This window comes from Botryllus schlosseri, chromosome 8 (genome assembly GCF_051294905.1).
Source record: "Botryllus schlosseri isolate E-star chromosome 8, Bs_hap1, whole genome shotgun sequence".
NCBI lineage: Eukaryota > Metazoa > Chordata > Ascidiacea > Stolidobranchia > Styelidae > Botryllus > Botryllus schlosseri.
This window is the reverse complement of record NC_137243.1, coordinates 3410939-3429832: the sequence shown is the minus strand read 5'-3', so window position 1 is coordinate 3429832 and position 18894 is coordinate 3410939. Positions and strand designations below refer to the sequence as shown.

Here is an 18894-nt window from a genome sequence, read left to right as displayed (position 1 = left end):
TATACAGTTCTCCTGTAGCATTTTCAGAAAAACCAGAAATTAGAATAGAATGAAAATGAGAACATATAAACATTTCACAAATGTGATTAGAATTAGAATTGGATCGAGGAAACATTTAACAAATTAGATTATCAGCATTTCGCTTTAGTTCAGGGTTGTCAAACTCAAATTGCGTCGCGGGCCGGATTCGAACCTTCAAATCGCTCGCGGGCCGCACTAGTCAACTTATTCGAAAATGTTACCTCATGCCATATCTTTTCACTTGAATACTTTATTATCAAGTATATATAGAGATGACAGTATATTGCATCACGGATCATAGGGGTTTCATTCTAGCAAGTAATAGCAACACTTTTATTCGTGGACAATGGAATTGGCAACAATACCATGATTGACCGGTTGAATACGGATATGAACCGCTGCTAAAACACTGGCGCTAACGACGATATAAGTTGGTATATTTCTATGCTCCTTCTCCTTTTGTCATAATCTGGCGTTAGACCTGCGTATGAGGAGTGAGGAATACAAGAGATTGAACTGTAAATGCGGAGGTTGGAATTTGATTTATTATAAATCTTAAATCGCGATTCGGGTTTGTCTGGAGGCTGGGCACCTTTTGAATCGGAAGTGACCCCGCATTGCAACCACATATTTAAATTATGTTTTTGTACAACTAAATATATTCTACATGTAAACTGCACATAGCGGTTTCACATTGGCGTTTTCGCTTCTGTGAATATTAGACCATGTTTTTGGTCTAATTTTCCATGAAACTCTGATCTTAGTGTGGACTTATTGCCTTAACAGACTTGTTCCTAATGGTAACTATGAGTCAACTATGAGACAACACTGCAATCGGGTCGTAATAATGTGGCCTACGGACATGCTCGACATTTACTGTCTTGGGGGATTATTGATTTGAAATATTTCCTACGAAAAATCTCAACTTATCTTAGAGATGTGCTGGATAATATAAGCATGTTTCAATCTACTCAGAATTGCTCCGCGGGCCGGATGAAATGGTATGGCGGGCCGTATGTTTGACACCACGGCTTTATAGTTAGTCAAATTAAAAAAACTAGAATTATCTAATTGTCCAAATCTGCAACTTACGTTGACAAGTAGGCTCCCGCGCGGACCAACGTCCTACGGAATCACCATCTCCATCATCTTCGCAAACTCGGCTGGGCGATCCCACGATCGAGTATTTTCCGTTACACGTGTATCTGACCACAGATAACACCACATCACACAAACACATTCGCTACGGCACAAGCGCTATACTTACGAGCAGACGCTGCCACCATTGTTGGCGTTGGTACAGTCTACTTTGCCGTTGGTGGGGTTGCGACTTTGCGGCTGGCAGACTAACATGCCGCATTTCGGGACGGGGTTTGACCATCTACCGAATCGATCACCATTGCCGTCATCTGCGCAAGTTGATGTGGGCGCTCCGAGGAGAGAATATCCGTTCTCGCAAGCGAAACTAGAAAACATAAGATCTTCAAGCATAGGCGTGCAAATAAGCATTCCAACAATTAATGGGCATTGCTAATAATCCGCGTAAGCGGTGTCTCAAAAAAGCCTAGAAGTAGGCCGTGCTACAAGTCGCGGCAGATGCGGAATCAGAGCAAAGAATATCGGCCTGTTGTAAACGGCCATTGTAGTCTAAAACACCATGAATACCACAAACAACAAAATACGGAGAATTTAATAATATATTCATATTGAAGTAAACCCGAATATTTTCGGCTGACAACCGTCATGAGTAATCGTCAGAAACTAGTATAGAGAATTTAAGAGAACATCGTATATTAACAATTGTATCACCAAATATGACATACTGACAGACAACAATACTTCGGCATTGCTAAATGATGGGATTTCCTACCGCATGAATACCATTTATTTGAAATCCAACATTTTCAGCTCCAATCACTGCGTTTCTAAGTGTTGAAGTTGAAACAAATTGGTTATGTATCTTTTGGTAAGCTAATAATTTCAGGGGAAATTGGGGATTTTTTTAATGAATGCAAAATTTTATACACTAATATCTTCGATTCGCCGGTTAGAACTGAGTCAAGTTTTGTGTGCAGCGTTTTGGAGGCAACCTAACAATTGTTTCAACCAGCCAGTGAAATTGTTTACACGAAATATCATTGAAATTATATACAGCAGTCACGATGTTCGACACTGATTCAGTAGGTCGGCTATATTCGAACTAGCGCCGTAAATATTGCGACAGATCTTCGCATGTAGAAATGCTCAAATGTTGTAGAGAACGTCCAAAAATGTTTGCAATTACAATCAAGAAGGTATGACGGAAGAGGCAATTTGTTGGAAAACCTTTTTAAACCATTATTTCAGCATGTTTCAATTTCATCAACTATAGCCACTGAATTTAGGAATTTGTATAACAACATATATAGTCAGTGACGAAGTTTTTCTACTTCTTTGGAGAAATCATGATGGCATGCCTAACTGTCTGATCCGGTCAAGATAGTCATCGCTGATACTCTAGTAGCAGTAGAAGTAGATGTAGCGTAAATTTCTACTGGAGTACAAGTAAAGGCAGTAAGTAAGTAAGTAACTAATCAAGTAATTCTATAGGCCTATATAGTTATACCTAAGAACTGAGAACTGTTAACTGCAAGAGGAAGTATAGTCTAAACTCGTAACATCTTGAGTGCGTAGTACCAGTATAGTCTTGTTTGACTGATATACTTACGAGCACACGCTGCCCAATCGGTCCAAGTTGGAGCATGAGACTGTTCCAAAGGTAGGAGGAATCATGGGAGGCGGGCAAGTCATCGGGATGCACTTGGGGGGCTGGTTGTCCCAGTTTTGCGAAGAGGAGCAAGTTGCCATCGGGTGGCCGTCCATGACGTGACCCGAGTTGCACACGAAAGTGCACACGCTTCCGACAAAGTTTCGTCTCGTGCAGTCGACCTGACCGTTCGGCACGCTTGTGTATTCGGGCTTGCAAGTAAGAGCTGTGAATCATAATATTTTTGAGCTCTCTCTACCTTAACTGAAGCTGCCGATGCACCCGATACTTAACGCCGGAAGGCAATTCATGGTACGCCATCGACTGTTCGTACCTATTCAAACGTACAACCAACCCTGGCGAATATCATAATGAGAAGTAATTTCCTAATAGTTTTATAACACATTGGGGATTTATATTCATGAATTCAAATGTCACAACAGTTCACCAATCTTCAGATTGTATCTTTTAATCCTGTTCGCTGCTGAAATGAAATGCCAACGTGTAACTGTATACGAGCAAGCTGAATTTCATGGATCGAAATCCGGTTTATCTAGTTCTTATCTATCCAAATCCGAAACTGGCAAGAAACCGTAGGTTGATATACTTGCCATCAACTGCGTTTCATTAATGCGGTACTAGCTAACCGAATAAATTTGGAATAGAAAGATGTTCTCACTGACACTAAAATACTTGATAATGTAGCAGGGACGAGTTCTATAGTATAACTAATAGCTATATATGCATACAGCCAGTGCTGCATTTAAAACAAACGGTGTTTTAAAACACTTTGTTTAAATTATGTTTTAAACAAAGTGTTTTTAAAAAAAAATTGTTTTTTTAAGTTGTAAAATTATGCCGTAATCGTGTAAATACTTTCCAAAAATCATGTTGCATGAGCCTACGTACAATTACCACCCGATTTAGCCGACGTATATCGATATGGGATGGTTGGAACCCTCAAAATGGTCGGTTCGACAGTTATAGTACAGATATTTCGTCAAAGGAGCTATATTTACCCTATATTTTCAATCGTCAATGTCACTCCTTTGTGACGTCCTAATTGAATACCCGTGACGTCATGACTTAAAAAAGCATGTTTTAAATGAGAGCCTTGTTTTAAATTGATTTTTGTTTTTATTGCATTCCTACATACAGCGTGTGTATTGTATATCTAATATCTATATATATACGCTGGTACCGATGAAATTTATGTACCATGTAGGCCGATTCCGTATATTCAACGTACAAGTCAATGTCACTAAGACTAACCGATGTATATTATATACATATGTGTGTATTTAATTAGACTTCCTTGCAGTAACTCTTGCAGATGTGGCGCACAAAACCTGTGATGTGACAAGCCCCATTATCGCGATTTTACCCATGCTAAATGTTAATTCATTGATGCACAATGCACAATTGCACATGCACAATTGCACATATTGCACATTGCACAGTAACGTAATAGGGCAGTGTCGATAAGTGGTGCTGGAGAGTAAGATAAATTCATTCAACACAGGATTGCGTAAGTTCGAGATGTGAGTAGCGGCTGTAACTGCAAGACGAATCCTTACGTTTGCAAACTGGCTCTGGGTAATTCCATTCTGATACTCGGTTGTTCTTCGGCCCACATACGAGAACCTTCGCGCCCTCCAGTTCGTATCCTGTGAAGATTATTATTCAATGACAGTAATGCATGAAGTTAACGTTTATTATGCACTATGCAGCCTGCCGGTCCTGACCTTCGTCACAAGTGAATTCGCACGTCTCTCCGATGGATGGAGGATCGGCATCGTATTTACAGTCCATTGCTCCATTCGCTGGCACGACGAGAGCAGGACAATCAGGATAAGCTAAATTGAACAAAATACGTTGCTTGATTTCAGGGTTATTTTCTCGTCGAATCTATGTAACGAACATGGGAGACATCCTAACTCTGGCTTGTTGCAATCCTCTGTTTCGCAGCAACATCTGCAGATCGATTCAGGGATTTTCGGGTTGCATTGGAATGGATGGTTGCCCTTGTCGTTCTGAAGAATTTAAATATTTTTATGTATACATGAGTGTTGGTTTTAACTGTAAAAACGCTAACATACCTGGCCAACGTTGTTATCGCAAGCGAGTCCTTGCTTACAACGCTTTGTGATTCTGATAGGAGGAATGAGACCCCAATGATACCTAATTTCGGCGAAACATCCACCCTGGAAAAGGTTATTTGGATCACAGTATGTACTCTGTGCTGAAATCCGTTACACTGATGGCGATGCTAGGATAGTTGTTTTGATATTATGTTATGTTTTGTAAGTGTTTGTGATAGATATTTCGCAATCATCACGGAGGCTTACCTGAAGCGCGTTAACGATTCGTGCCTTATTAAATGCTAGCAATTATCTCGGCGCGATGTTAATCGCGGAGCGTGTCGATGACGAACAGCCCGAGGCCAGATCAAGAGTGATACAAAAAGAGCCTAACCCAGTTCATTACACATCGCTCACGACAGTTGCACCCGTTTTCACGAATGAAGCAGCGTTGAGGCTGTAGCAAGACACCAGCGGAGCACTTGTTCAACCGGTTTACTTCACATCAACGATATGTTTTTATACGCTATGTATCAAAGAAAATCTTACGCTCTCTCCAGCGCATTCGACGCTGAATCCTCTGTCTAGGCAGTCGTCGTTATTTAAAGCATTGTCGCACTTCCAGCAACGAACCGCTGGAATGAAAATACACGATTTTGAACTCACCATCACGTAACGGAAATTGCCGAAAATTGGGTCGAATGAATTCACCGGCCTTGCATTTCACGCATTTCAGTCTCTAAACCGCTTAGCCGACCCAAAGTAACCATCGCATGGGTGAATACTACATGCCTACGATATATCTCGCCAGTATGCCGACCACAATACACTGATTATCCTATCATGCTACGTGGTTATAGAAAAATTATTGTAGACCATTTAGCACTATTTAAAACGGGGAATGGCCCCACAGACTTCTGTAATGACGGATGTATTCATAGCAATACACAGCAAATATAGACATATTAGTGTTTACTTACTGCAATATGAATACATTATTCATTTGTAACCGAATTTATATATTTATATTGCGTTGCTTAGAGGACATGACGCATGAATTTAATAGGTGGCAAGCAGTTCTCAAATTTCTGCAGACAGGTAATAAGCCATTCTCATTACTGGTGATTATGCATTTGTTGTTATAAGCACGATAACTTGGATTTAATAATAATTGATAATAATGATTCATTTGTAATTTTCAGCATAGGCCTAAGTTGAGGATTGTAATTCACTAATCGGTGCATTTTGCGTGAGGTAGAAGTGAGGATAATCCAGTAATGAAGTTAGCCACTAGCGAATGAGAAAGAGATCGATGAGTGTCTACTCGTGATAAATATTCCAAATCTGTACGGATACCGTGATCCGGTGTAACGAGTAAATGGTAAACGACATATACTGTCCAAAATAGTACCATCCAAAGATCTCACGGCATGCAACAAAGAAAGCTTGAAATGTGAATATGCAGACCTGCCGTTACGCAAAACGCGTCTTACCTTCTGACTCTTGAAGAAATAAAAGTAACGCGCAGAGCGCCAATAGTGCTTTAAACATTTTAGACTACACTATACAGTGTCTCTGTTCGACAAAGAATGATAAGATATAGCCTTAGCGAATCTTGCCGATATTCTGGTTCGCTATCATCGAAATAGAAAGTTGATATTGAAAGAAGAAAATTTAGTAATAGTGACTTTATACTCGGTATCACCAAAAACCGTGCACCGACGAAAAAATGAAAACTGCCAGAAATGAAGAGTGTTGAAATGAGAAAAAACGACGTATATTTCAAAGAGAAACTGCTCGCGCGAGACGCGAATTATAAAGTGAGCGAAAAGACGATGTTTTCCGAGCGAACTAGAATTTCGACTTCACCTGGCCAAAAATGTAGAAAAACAACTTCTACACGAGTCTGCGTCCAGCAACTAGTAAATCAGCATATGTTCTATGTAGAAATACGAGAAACATGCTCGCAACAGGAATTATCTAAACCACTGATAAAACCATATCACAAACTACACACGGTTTGCGTAAACGGTATAAAATAATCATCGTGCATGTACTGCACAAAGGTCCTGCCTTACCCTGTACCGTCTTACCGCGACTAATAATATGTGTTTATACTACACATTGATTTGAATGATCACTTCGATCCGTCAATCGAAATTATCGACCTTTGCTCAAATTACACCTGTTTCTGCAAATTACGCACAATTTTTTTTTTTTTTCATCTACCTGCTCTCTGTAGCCGTAGACCGACTCGATAATCTACGATTTGACAACAAATATTGAACGTTGCAAGTATAAGCGTCACACCGAATACAGCCTCTTTGTTGCGATGGTCATATTTTTTTGCGATCAAGTTTAATGGATTTATCCGTTCTTGAGGTTAGATTTTATGAGTTGGCGCCATACGCGCGAAGTGGAGCTTCAGATGATATTACTCATCTTCGAGAATGACGATAAATTGCAATTGGGCGGTCTCTGTTATGCCGTTTTACGGATAATAACTTATCAGATACATATGACATGGAAGGCTGGTCATAATTTTGTTTTCATAGGATCTTGTTAATAGGAACAATTGCCAATGTATACATGAAAGATTTCTGCTATTTACCTCAACATCAATAAATACCTCCTTATCCAAAAAAATTCATGTGAAGAATCAAGTTTGTTAGGATGAATGATTGATCGTTACGAGGGATAGTGCTGCATTGACGTTCGGCTTGTATAGTCTGCTGGTCACCAGCGTCAACTATAAGCTGAGACGACGTAATGAAAATGTCATATCATCGTGAGTGGAAATTTCTGTTATAAAACAAAAAGAAATAGAAAGAATATATTCATACTGAAATAACGAGAAAGAATATTGAACTAGTTGCTTTCCAATTATTCTACTAGTTGCTGACGATCAACCCTGACGTGTGTCAGCCGAAAATATCCGGGTTTATTCCAATATGACTATATTATTCAATGGTATTTTGACGCTGTACCTCCAATAAACTCTACAAATGACAAAACAAGCCTGCAAAGTACGCATTCTTGTGGTCATGTGTAGCAATCAACGCTGGTAGGCTTAGTGCTTCAACGGATTACGTCCTGTGGTTGTGGAATAGCATCAACTTTATCAATTCCTTACGTAGCCCACCAATTGCCATGATAAACGTAATCATATAGATTCCGCACGTTTCGTTGGATTTTTAGCACCAATTAAATACTTTTACCCATGATGATCAGCGTTATACTGTACACTGTACACGTACATGCTTTGAAGCTCTAATCGAAATAACGGCAACTACTTCCCTGTTTATTATTTATCGTTTATTTCTCAGTCTCTAAAGCAAAGCTTTATTAACCCGAAGCGATATCGATAAATTAGGAGATCCTTATTCAGAGTTATTGCTCACCGCGTCCGCGAATTCGGTGCTCAGCACTGCCTGTACCGCGGCGTTTCGATTTGCGTAATTTCAGGTTTGCTTTGGTTTTGCTTGCGCAATTGCGTCTGTTCACAAGTTGAGGCGTTGTGCGGACGTTTGCCGCTAGGCATGTGATTTGACACCGGTGCCAAGCAATTTTTCAAAAGTTTCGAACCATTATGCCGTCGCTGTGAAAGTAAAACAGCTAAGAACGCACAATGTACAGTAGGGCTGTTCAAAAATAACTTTTTTTCTTGAATCTTCCGGGTTACGTGATTAAATCGTTAGGTTGCCTTAAAAAACGACGCACACCAAATTTGAATTCATTCCAACCAATAATCGCTGATTTCGTAGAGTTTGAAAATTTCGAATTTGCCTGAGGATGCAAAAAAAAAAATTAGTCAAATTTTTCTTCCAACCCCATAAAATTGTTGCACTGTCTTCAAAGACGATGCAAAACAAATTTGACTCAATTCCAAGCCGTAGAAGCGGAGTTATTTGAGTTTTTTGATGATATTTCTGGGATTATCCCCCAATCAAGGATAATCCAAGAATTATCATCGAAAAACTGAAATAACTCCGCTTCTACGGCTTGGAATTGAGTCAAATTTGTTTTGCGTCGTTTTTGAAGACAGCGCAACAATATTATGGGGTTGGAAGAAAAATTTAAGAAATTTTTTTTTTGCATTCATAGGCAAATTCGAAATTTTCGAACTCTACGAAATCCGCGATTATTGATGGGAATGAATTCAAATTTGGTGTGCGTCGTTTTTTAAGGCAACCTAACGATTTAATCACGTAACCCAGAAGATTCACGAAAAAAAGTTATTTTTGAACAGCCCTAATGTACAGGTATGTTCTAAATTGTTACTGAGTTTACCGCTAACTTTACAACATCAGTTCTGTCTCCACACGAGACCAGAGCATATAATGATATAATATAAAATCTTCATCCATTAGTCATATGACGGTATGAACGCGTTTGGAGACTGATCATAATACACACCGAAGTATTTATAAGAGCGGGGTGATATTGTAAGCTTATAGAGTGGCAATGACCGAGCGGCGAACGTTTATCGGCAAAGACATGATATGGTGCATATAGGATACCCCATTGCAGAAAAATGTTGATATTTTCTACTTCTGGCGAAACTTGTGTGAACAGACAACAATATCGACAATGGACGAGTTTATTCATCGGCACTGTCTATGCGAGGTAAATCATTTCTGGTTCCATTAAATATGGCAAAATGAGATCTATATTCGCGTGAAGTGAGTAAAAGTTACAGGTCGAGTGTTTTATAATAATGTTATTGTAATGAAATTGCTATTTTACCCAAGACAAGCCGTTTTTACTTCTTGCAAATGTAATGATCTTTTGTGATATGTCATAGGTCAAAATTCAATTATCAAAAAAATTAATCGTACAGTCATCGTGTTCTATATTGAAACTTGGTAACCTGATAATATCGTACATCATAACAGAGAGTAATATGCAATCTGAGGATTCGAGAACCGCCTTGAGAATTCTGATGAAGCGATAGGCATTGATGTTATTTTCATAGAATATGTCGTAAATGTCACCAATTTTCATCGTTATCTAATTCTCGATATTGCTCCAGGAATTCACCTGTTGCTCTTTTTGTTTCGTTTCATGCGTTAATGCGAGCTTATATAATATGGGGTTACCATATTTTTGTAGCACAAATTCCGGACGCCCTTTAGCGCCCACTAGCGGATTTAAAAATGAGGTATGAGCACATTGTCGATCAATATGACGTCAAACCAACAAAGCTTTGTCTTTCGACCAGAGGTGGTCACGATCTTGGGCCCACCGTAGGGTAATCGATGCAACTTTTGGGTCTTAATATATGCATATGGTTTTTATATGCATCTGGTCGTTAAATTAACTGAATGAATTATGTCAATAATATTGGTTCTTCCATATATTACTATGTATTTCTGATCCTCTCTCCGCCCACATGATCAGAGTTAGCGGTAGAGCTGGTGGAAGATGATTACTTCAAAAACGCAAGGAGCGTAATTGCACATCGTTAAGTCATGTACATGTCACACCGATAAGATAATTTATCAGTCTAATAATGCCGGTGCTCACTGCACCACCGACCTATATAAACACCGCACATCCGGTGGTTGCCAACCTTTTATGGTCGCGACTCCGATTCCAATTTGAAAATGTTCCGTGGCCCAGCTCAAAATCTAATGCGCTGATTGCTAATCAATGGTCAGCACATTTGCCCAGACTTATTCACGGCCTATTTAGGAAGCTGATTTCTTTCAACATCTCCATGAACCCCAGAATAAAGGCAAACTACCCCCATCAGGTTTAGAACCACTATCTTTGAATAAAAGCATCCAAACGGCCTAAACCGACTCTATGAATATAACGTTATCTTGTAATTGCGATTACAATTCGACTTATCTCATCATCATTGGTTTATTAGCAATTTTATCAGTTCAATACACCACAAAAAATGCGATACAATGAAAAGACAGGAAGGTGTCGAAGCGACAAGGAGCAGTCTATGGAATCTGACACCCACCTTGGCCTAGGCGATGTAAAGAGGAGGCATGCACACTGAATGAAAGTGAAGAAGATAGTATAGAAAAAGAAAGCGACAATAAATAGGGCGGCATGTCATGGGAAGCGAGATCGATAGGTCAGTCGTGGTCCGGTAATCTTGAGGATGGACTGTATTTATTTAGTAGTAATTGCTTGTATTTCGACTTGAATGTGGACATGCTCGTCGACTGTCGGATGGCCGGCGGGATACTGTTCCACACATCAGGTCCGGCATATTTGATAGAGCGATGATCTTTTCGGTCGATCATATGATATTTGGACGACGTGGACGCGCGTGTGTTGTACTTGTGCGCTTTTGATTCCGAGGTAAAGAAGTCATTGAAATATTCGGGGCAACGACCGCAGTGGAACTGATACATAAACTTGACGATTTCTAGTTTCCGCATATCTTCTATGTTTAGGACGCCGAATCTCTTCAGCAGCGACTTGTTGGATGGGCAGCCAGGCCCCTTTGGGGCCCTAGCTATGATTCGGAGTACTTTATGTTGTAGTTTTTGCAGTGGCTTGAGTGCAGTTTTACTGGCAGCCCCCCAACAGAGGATGCCATAGTGTAACTTCGATTGGATTAAGGATTTAAAGAGTATCAGAAGAACCCATGCTGGCATGAAGCGCCTAAGGCTGTAGAACAGGCCGCACTTCGGTGATAATTTAGTTTCAAGGGACTGATACTCCGCAAATGAATGTTATTTTTATTTAGTTTCGGTCGTAGTATTTGCAAGGGTGGTAGTCCCCGTATTAAAACCGATATATGTGTTGTTAAATCGCGCGCAGCGCGAAGAAAAATTTCATGTAGCATAAATATTCACCAAAATAATATTTTTTATGATGATTTACGAAAAAATTATGAGCTTACTTCAAGCCTTCAAAATTCCGGACATTTAGGCATATTTTAGAAATTCCTCCCGGACGCAGTTTTACCAGTGAAATTCCGGACATATCCGGGAAATTCCGGACGTATGGCAACCCTAATATAATATGATTACGTTACAAAATCGGCGGAGCAATGAGCAAATAGCTACATTTGACAAACAGACGATGTGCCGTCTGTCCCAATATTAAGCTATGCGTGTACTGTACAACGAACAACATATATTCTGTATCCGTAATCTACAAACTACTTGGCCCTCAATGGAATGGTCATGACGACTCTTCAGTAAAATCCGTTGGATCCCACTGTTTCAATTTGCAATGTTGGATTAAGAGAGTCAGTGGAAATATGGTTCTGTACAATCAGTAAAGTGTTGTGAATCAATACATTTGCCCCCGGTTCAAGCGGAATCTCAACCTTGATGTGGAACTTTTTCGTCTCTGCCCCTAGATTTTCTCCTGGCTACCTGCAGTATAGGAATTAGGTGTCAATATATCATTTACTCATCTACTGTATAGTGCTCAGCCGGGCCTTAAATATAGTTTGAAAAGCCATGCCCTACATCGACTATATGGCGAGCTATTGCTCGGTGTAGGACTACGTAGCAGACACCCTTTCAAATGTTAATGTTCCAACCTTAGTAGTATTTTCCGGACTAGTTTCGGTGTGAATTGAATATAATTAAACAAGTCGGCGTGTATTAGTTTTTGCAATGATTTTGTGTACCCGCAGTAAATGTTACCATATCTTGGGTAGCTATAACTATCTGACTATTTGATCACATTTCAATTAAACGGATAATTATGATAACCTTGTATATTATAAAGGCTAGTCAGTGTCTGGAAATTGAGCGAAACTTATTATGTAAATTGCCTGCCCTAAGTGAGGATTCCAATCGGCATACTTAATAATATTCAAAGACCTTTTTCGTGATAACGACGATCTTGAGGATTACAATGTCACATTTTATAAAAACTCTGTAATCATCATTTCCGCAAAACCACTAAAACCTCTAATACCAATAGAAGATGACATTATACCGTGAGCCAGTGAGACGATAACACGCAGACAGCTAACACCGAAGCGTAATTTCATAATCCGAAAATGTATCTTGCTATACAGTAAACGAAAACAGAAGCCTAGGGCGATCCACCCACCACAAGTAACTCTGATTTGCATGCATTCGATTCAGTTCAATCAGATAAATATGGTTTCATCCGATATAAATGAGCAATTACTTGGTAGTGCAATACAATGGAATAAACAATGTGAATTGAGTTCGTTTTATAAGTGTTCACAGCAGCTGGGAAAAGAAGCGACACAACGCCTTTTCCTAATTTTGAGCTTATAATTTCAAGGTGTGACACGAGTTCAACTCAACAGCAATTTAGTAATTCCGAAATACAATCCTGTCTCTCCAATTGTAATTATTCCCGCGATATTAACATATCTGAGACGAGGATACATGGAGTGTAGAATTATAAGTTAATTTCTTGGATGCAGTGTTTGCCGGTGTTGCTCACACAATACATTATAATGGGCAACCCTACTCAAAAGTGAAGGTTCTGCACGTGTCCGGCTGAGAAGTGATGACTAGGGCAAGTTTTTGTTGCAGTCAAATCCGTGGAAAGTTGTATTTATTTTTCACAAAAGTTGCAGTAAAAAGTTGCATTTATGGACAGGTTCTTCGAAATTATAAGGGTATGAGATACTCTAATCGTTCCGTAGCCAAGGCATTGTAGCAAAACTCAATGTTAGCTACTTCAACAAAATCAATAGCCGGAAAAAAAATAGACGCAGTGAAAATATAACTTTCAGCGGTCTAGCCTGAATGCACGTCAAATCAGAAAGGACTTCAAATTTTTACGACAGTGAAGTAATCGAGCGATATATTTACATAAAGTGTCAAATATTTCCAGAAAATGTAATAGTAGCATAAAAAAATCGTAAAAACTTGCAAAAAGTTGCATGAAAAATCGAAAAGAGTTGTGAAAAGTTACATGAAAAATCAAAACAAGTTGCAAAAAGTTGCATGGAAAAATGAAGAAAAGTTGCCAACAGTTGCAATATATGATTCCTCCAAACAGCTTAAAACACCATACTACATAACTTCTTACTATTTGGGAAGCTTCCGGAAGTTGTAAAAAAAAGCTGCAAACGTTGCAAACGCTTGCCCTAGTGATGACTTATATAATCTGAATTTGCAGGAAAAGGGAATGTGATTACAATTAGGCACTGGAATTTGATCATCGTTCAGTCCAAAGAAATTGGTTACGTAAAGATTGCTCTTGTAAAGATATGGTTTTCACGGACATTATACATTTGCTGATGGATTGTCAACAAGGACCGAATAGCGTGATATTTTTCGCATATTTTGACATATCAAACACGATAAATAATACGAATTTTCATACTGAACGAGGGGAAAGAATGTTGGTTTCTGACGTGTGGAATGATCGACGCAGACACATATATACATACACGTATAATATACACATGATGGAAGTTTGCATAATTGCACGAGACTCTATTCACCGATGTGACGCAAAACTGTGTTGGGTCAACAGTGTTGTGCGTAATTCTCACAATATCGCTGAATAGTAAAGTTAACTATTTGTGAATAACTAATAATATATACGATAAGCTGCGAACAAATCTTCGATTTTTCCGTCGCCGGCGTTCAATAAAGTAGAACATAAGCCATTTAGATCAACTGAGGAGATAACGTACAGCTATAATGCAACCCAAAAGAAACGGGTCCGACTCGACAACATATAAGCCGATGTCAAGGCCCCAACAGAAATTTGTTCAGCATCTTGTCTCAAATGAACAATACAAATGATATATATTTTCTTCGAAAACAGAATATGTTTGTACACGATTACCGGTATATTCGGTACCTTTACAGCAGGGGTTTTCAACTTCCCTCGTATAACGAGCCGCATTTTAAAAGCAAAAGACGCCTCGGGCCGCATAACATTATCACCATAGGGGCTACTATTAAATTTAGGGTACCGTAGCCTATTTACCAGTCTTATACGGACATTTAGTACATTTTTATGCATTCTAAAGCATTAATTGACAGCGTTCGTAAGTTTGCAGTTGCTGTTTTTTGTGAGAACATCTATCTTTCTGCGGCGCAAGTAAATCCCTTCATGGAGCGTGCATCAGAGAATCAAACTCTCTGTTTCAATGCGTGAGCGAGCAAGCAAGCATAAGATTACGGTATCTTATTCGTTACAGAGGCCATTATCACTTTGAGCTCTCAGTGATACGAGAAGAATTCTGGAGTGTGGAGTCATTTCTGAGCAAATCAATCAACCCAACCCATCTCATTTCCATCCATGGCTTGAGCCCTACACCAATAGTTACACATGTCAGCTTTGTCAAGTTTATGTTTTTCACTGATTCCCTTCGCACGTTTGTCCCAACAGCATTTCCTCTGGAAATATGTCCATGACCAATCTGATAAAACGCAGCTGGATAATTAGCTATGCAGCGTGTGTGAAGTCGGTGGATTTGTCCAACGCTAGAGGCTGAAGTAGTCTATACGTGGCAACGTGTTTCAGAACATGCGATAAAAAATCGACTGAGACTGCTGTTACTCTTCTGGTGACGGTTGAATCAGACAACTGTAACTTCGAAATTTGTCAGGTGATATTGTGTTGGGCCTGTTGTTGGCCTTGCTGCTAGGTTAGAAACAGCGAATGTTCGCACATTACGTTGAAGTTTTATTGAAGTCACACCTTCTCTCGCAAATTCTTGGGTTTAGCGATATTCTAAGCAATTTTGAACAATGCGTCTGTAACGTCGTCGGCAATTTTAACAATGCCCCAACATATGGATTGCTGGGATGAAACACCGAGCTAGCAACGTTTTACTTAAGATCAGGCAATATGTATAACTCCAAAATAAACTATCGTGGTATCATTTTCAGCTTCTACGCTTCGTTACAGCAACTGTTCTTCGAAAAATATGACACATCGGTCTTCCATAACAATACTGTGCCAGCAGCAATTGCGTTCATAATGAAATACGTCGCGGGCCGCAAAATAATCGTCTGCGGGCCGCGGGTTGAGAACCCCTCCTTTACAGGCACCGTCAATCAGTTGCACGCCAGCTGGTGGTCGCTAACCCAATCCGACCATACATGGACGAGAGGTGGACCACACCCTTTCACCAGCCATGACCTATATCTGCCGTGATATATACAAATGCCCTCCCTATAATTCACGCTCACATTCAGTGAAACATCTATTTTCGAATTTATCTATGCAATATTGATGAATCGCTTTCATAATAATACAATGTATTACATTTGTAATGCCGAATTCGCCAAATTCCATATTCAGCCACCCAAGTTCACAGGCAAGCGTTTGTGCGGAATAAAAATTGCGGTCGTCAAACGGGATCATTAAAATATAATCTCTTTTCAGACGATTCAAGAACTCAGCAGAAAGTTCACAAAAATTGCCATTTCCATATGCAAGCCGGCGAATGTCATATGTCATTATCTTGTTTGTGATCTGTGGTCACTGATCCTGAGCCTCAATGTGTCAGGCATCCGGTCGGGAATATCGTGGGAACGCGTCCAATTCCTTTTAATTGGTAGTGCAAGTGTTGTAAATTAGATAAATACCCGTTTGTCCCAGTCAACAAAATTGGTCGCTATCTCTCGGCGTTTCATACGCTTTCCATGTCGAATAGATGCCTCAAAAGATACAATTTTCGCGCCTCTGCTGCAGATTGATTAACCCTTTCTCTGCTGCGGCATGAAACCGTCATCACATGAGACTTTGGCTATATCTGGCTGACGTATTAACCCATATCTCGCAATTAAAAAGGCAAACTGCCACAAGCGATTCGTAATTACCAATACCATCTGAGGGATTTGCAAATGTGACATAGACATGTGTACGATATGCACTGCGTTCTCAATTTTTCCACTGTGCATATTCTGTGACACGTTGAGGCATTACCTGTATTTGAGCACAATATCGGCATTGTTTCGATAATCGCGTATCTTAAACGTGCAAAAATATAAGTTAAGAAGTCTGCCGCACCACAAATTACAAGGAAATTATCGGAGTCTCGCAATTAGTCCGTGGTTGTCAGCCATGACTCATAACCCACAAAAACATAACTATTTATGCCCATGGATATGGTGGCGTTTGTGCAGTTACCTAACGGCATCAAAGATACAGGGTATATAGTGAAATCTTCCAACTAAATCCGCATTTAGCCACCACCGCACTATAATTAATAGTGTGTCCGAATACTTCTCCGACAGGGCTACTAACAAGGATAGATTAGAACGATACTGAAATTGTTCGGCGATGCAGTAATGCCGAGAGGAGCCACTTGAATTTGGTGCATAGTTCAAAGAATGAGCGGATTTCGTAGTATTTGGTATTTTCAAATCCAAATCCTGATCCAGATCCAGAATTGAATTTGCGATATGGATGATGTACTGCACACTCCTGAGTGGTTCTGGACTTCTGGTTCCTGTAAACGCGATCTTGTGACGTATATATCCGAATATGTGTATTTTTAGATCAATAATTCTTACGCCTACGGCCCCGTTTATTAGCAATAATCAGGTTTGAATTATTTGGGATTTCGGAATTGGAATTACATAGGAATAGCCTGCTTCCATTTCTTTCCACTGTCCTCTCTGAATGAGTTAAGTAGTAATTGATCAGAGCAGGCTTGGTGCAGTTCGCAAGATCTCAATCATAACGGTGGGACTTTAATGAAGTGCCTTATTACTCTGTGATTCTTGGGCTAGGCCAAGATGGGTGTCTGAAGACTACTCCAAGTCTTTTCGACACCTTCCTGTTATGTTATGTTATGTTCCTATCTTTTCACTATATCGCAATCTCGTGGTGCTTTGAATTGGTTAAAATATCATTGTAATGACTGATTAATATTATAATAAAGATATTTCGTTGGCGATCCCAGGCCACTCTGTGTCCGCAAGGGCCCTGCATTTGCACTGGGTATTGTAGAGTTACTAAGATAACCTTTGAAGCCCAGAAACTATTTTGCACCGCACTCACAAATGTACCATTTCTGTCTCATCAAACCTAGATAACATAGATATATACCTAGTGCCTAGGCTAAGCACGTAACAGTAACATATGTGATTCATGTTAGTTTTATTATTATAACAACTAATAAGTAATACCTATAGCAGCGGTTCTCAACCGGGGGTCCGCGAAGCAATTTCAGGGGGTCCGCGAGACCTCTAAATTTTTATAATGGTTGATAACCTTATTTTTATTTCATTTTTTAATTTGAGAAAGCATGAGGCAGTTTCGCACCACAACTGCTAAAACCTCATGACTCATATCATCATCATAATCGTCTGACATGAACTATCGTAGTGTGGAAATTCAATTTCATTGCCAATTTTCCATTAACCTGCTGATACAAACATATTGCTGTTTAGAGACGTTTTGTTGGGGTTTGTGAAAAAAAGAAAAATATGGAGATAGTAACGTCAATCAGGGTGACTTCGTAATGTCTGCGAAACCTTCTCGATTTGAAGTTGTCAGTCGCATCAAATTAGTGTACAGTCGTTTGAAATAAAAATTTCCGAAGTATTACCCTAATTGTCCCAATGCAGGGATTGAACCCTAGCCACGAAATCTTTTTTATCCTGTGATATGCATAACCACTATTTGAACAGCTTCTTGGAGGTACAGAACTTCAATATACAATTGAATAGTATATTCAGATTGAAATGAGCGCGAATATTTTCGGCTGACACTCGTCATGAATCGGACAATGATATACCTGCTCTTAAAGCTCGGCTATCAGATTTGACGCATTCTTATTGCGGATGCCCTATATCGACAAGGCTGGTTTTTTGATGAACCAGGAGTGTTTCGTTGCTATCAAAGCATTACGCTCCAACCCTGAAATTGATATCACCAGTTACATTGGTATGCCGCGTTGCCTTGTTAATGTTCAATTGTTCATGGTTGAAAATGTTTGCTCGTAAATATATATGTAAACCCGAACAGAACAAGTCGTTTCATGACAGTCTTTCTCAGGTTGGAAAACTTGGATCCATTATTTGGCGCATAAAATTTGTCTATACTTTTAGATTAGGATTTCACTTTGACGATAGAAACTCTCTACGGGCCGATCAAAATGCT

General features: G+C 39.6%; 1 protein-coding gene and 1 long non-coding RNA gene across 4 annotated transcripts in view; one reads left to right on the top strand and one right to left on the bottom strand.

The window, feature by feature from the left end:
* Nucleotides 1-18894, bottom strand: part of LOC145444914 (sushi, von Willebrand factor type A, EGF and pentraxin domain-containing protein 1-like) — a 44819-nt gene that overhangs the window by 17248 nt on the left and 8677 nt on the right. The window contains exons 1-10 of one of the 3 annotated variants that reach the window (XM_080322975.1): nucleotides 17897-17906; nucleotides 6342-6425; nucleotides 5398-5483; nucleotides 4867-4971; nucleotides 4689-4800; nucleotides 4513-4623; nucleotides 4345-4434; nucleotides 2729-2993; nucleotides 1289-1486; nucleotides 1114-1226 (exon numbers count right to left, since the gene is read on the bottom strand). In XM_080322975.1, the coding sequence (XP_080179101.1) occupies nucleotides 1114-1226; nucleotides 1289-1486; nucleotides 2729-2993; nucleotides 4345-4434; nucleotides 4513-4623; nucleotides 4689-4800; nucleotides 4867-4971; nucleotides 5398-5483; nucleotides 6342-6399 (1138 nt within the window). In that variant the 5' untranslated portion in view covers nucleotides 6400-6425; nucleotides 17897-17906. Of the gene's footprint in view, nucleotides 1-1113; nucleotides 1227-1288; nucleotides 1487-2728; nucleotides 2994-4344; nucleotides 4435-4512; nucleotides 4624-4688; nucleotides 4801-4866; nucleotides 4972-5397; nucleotides 5484-6341; nucleotides 6506-17896; nucleotides 17907-18894 lie in introns of those variants that run through there. The other 2 variants (XM_080322976.1, XM_080322974.1) reach the window with 2 other exon arrangements.
* The window catches only part of LOC145444919 (uncharacterized), an 89404-nt gene that overhangs the window by 66892 nt on the left and 3618 nt on the right, over nucleotides 1-18894 (top strand). The gene's annotated exons all lie outside the window — the stretch shown is intronic.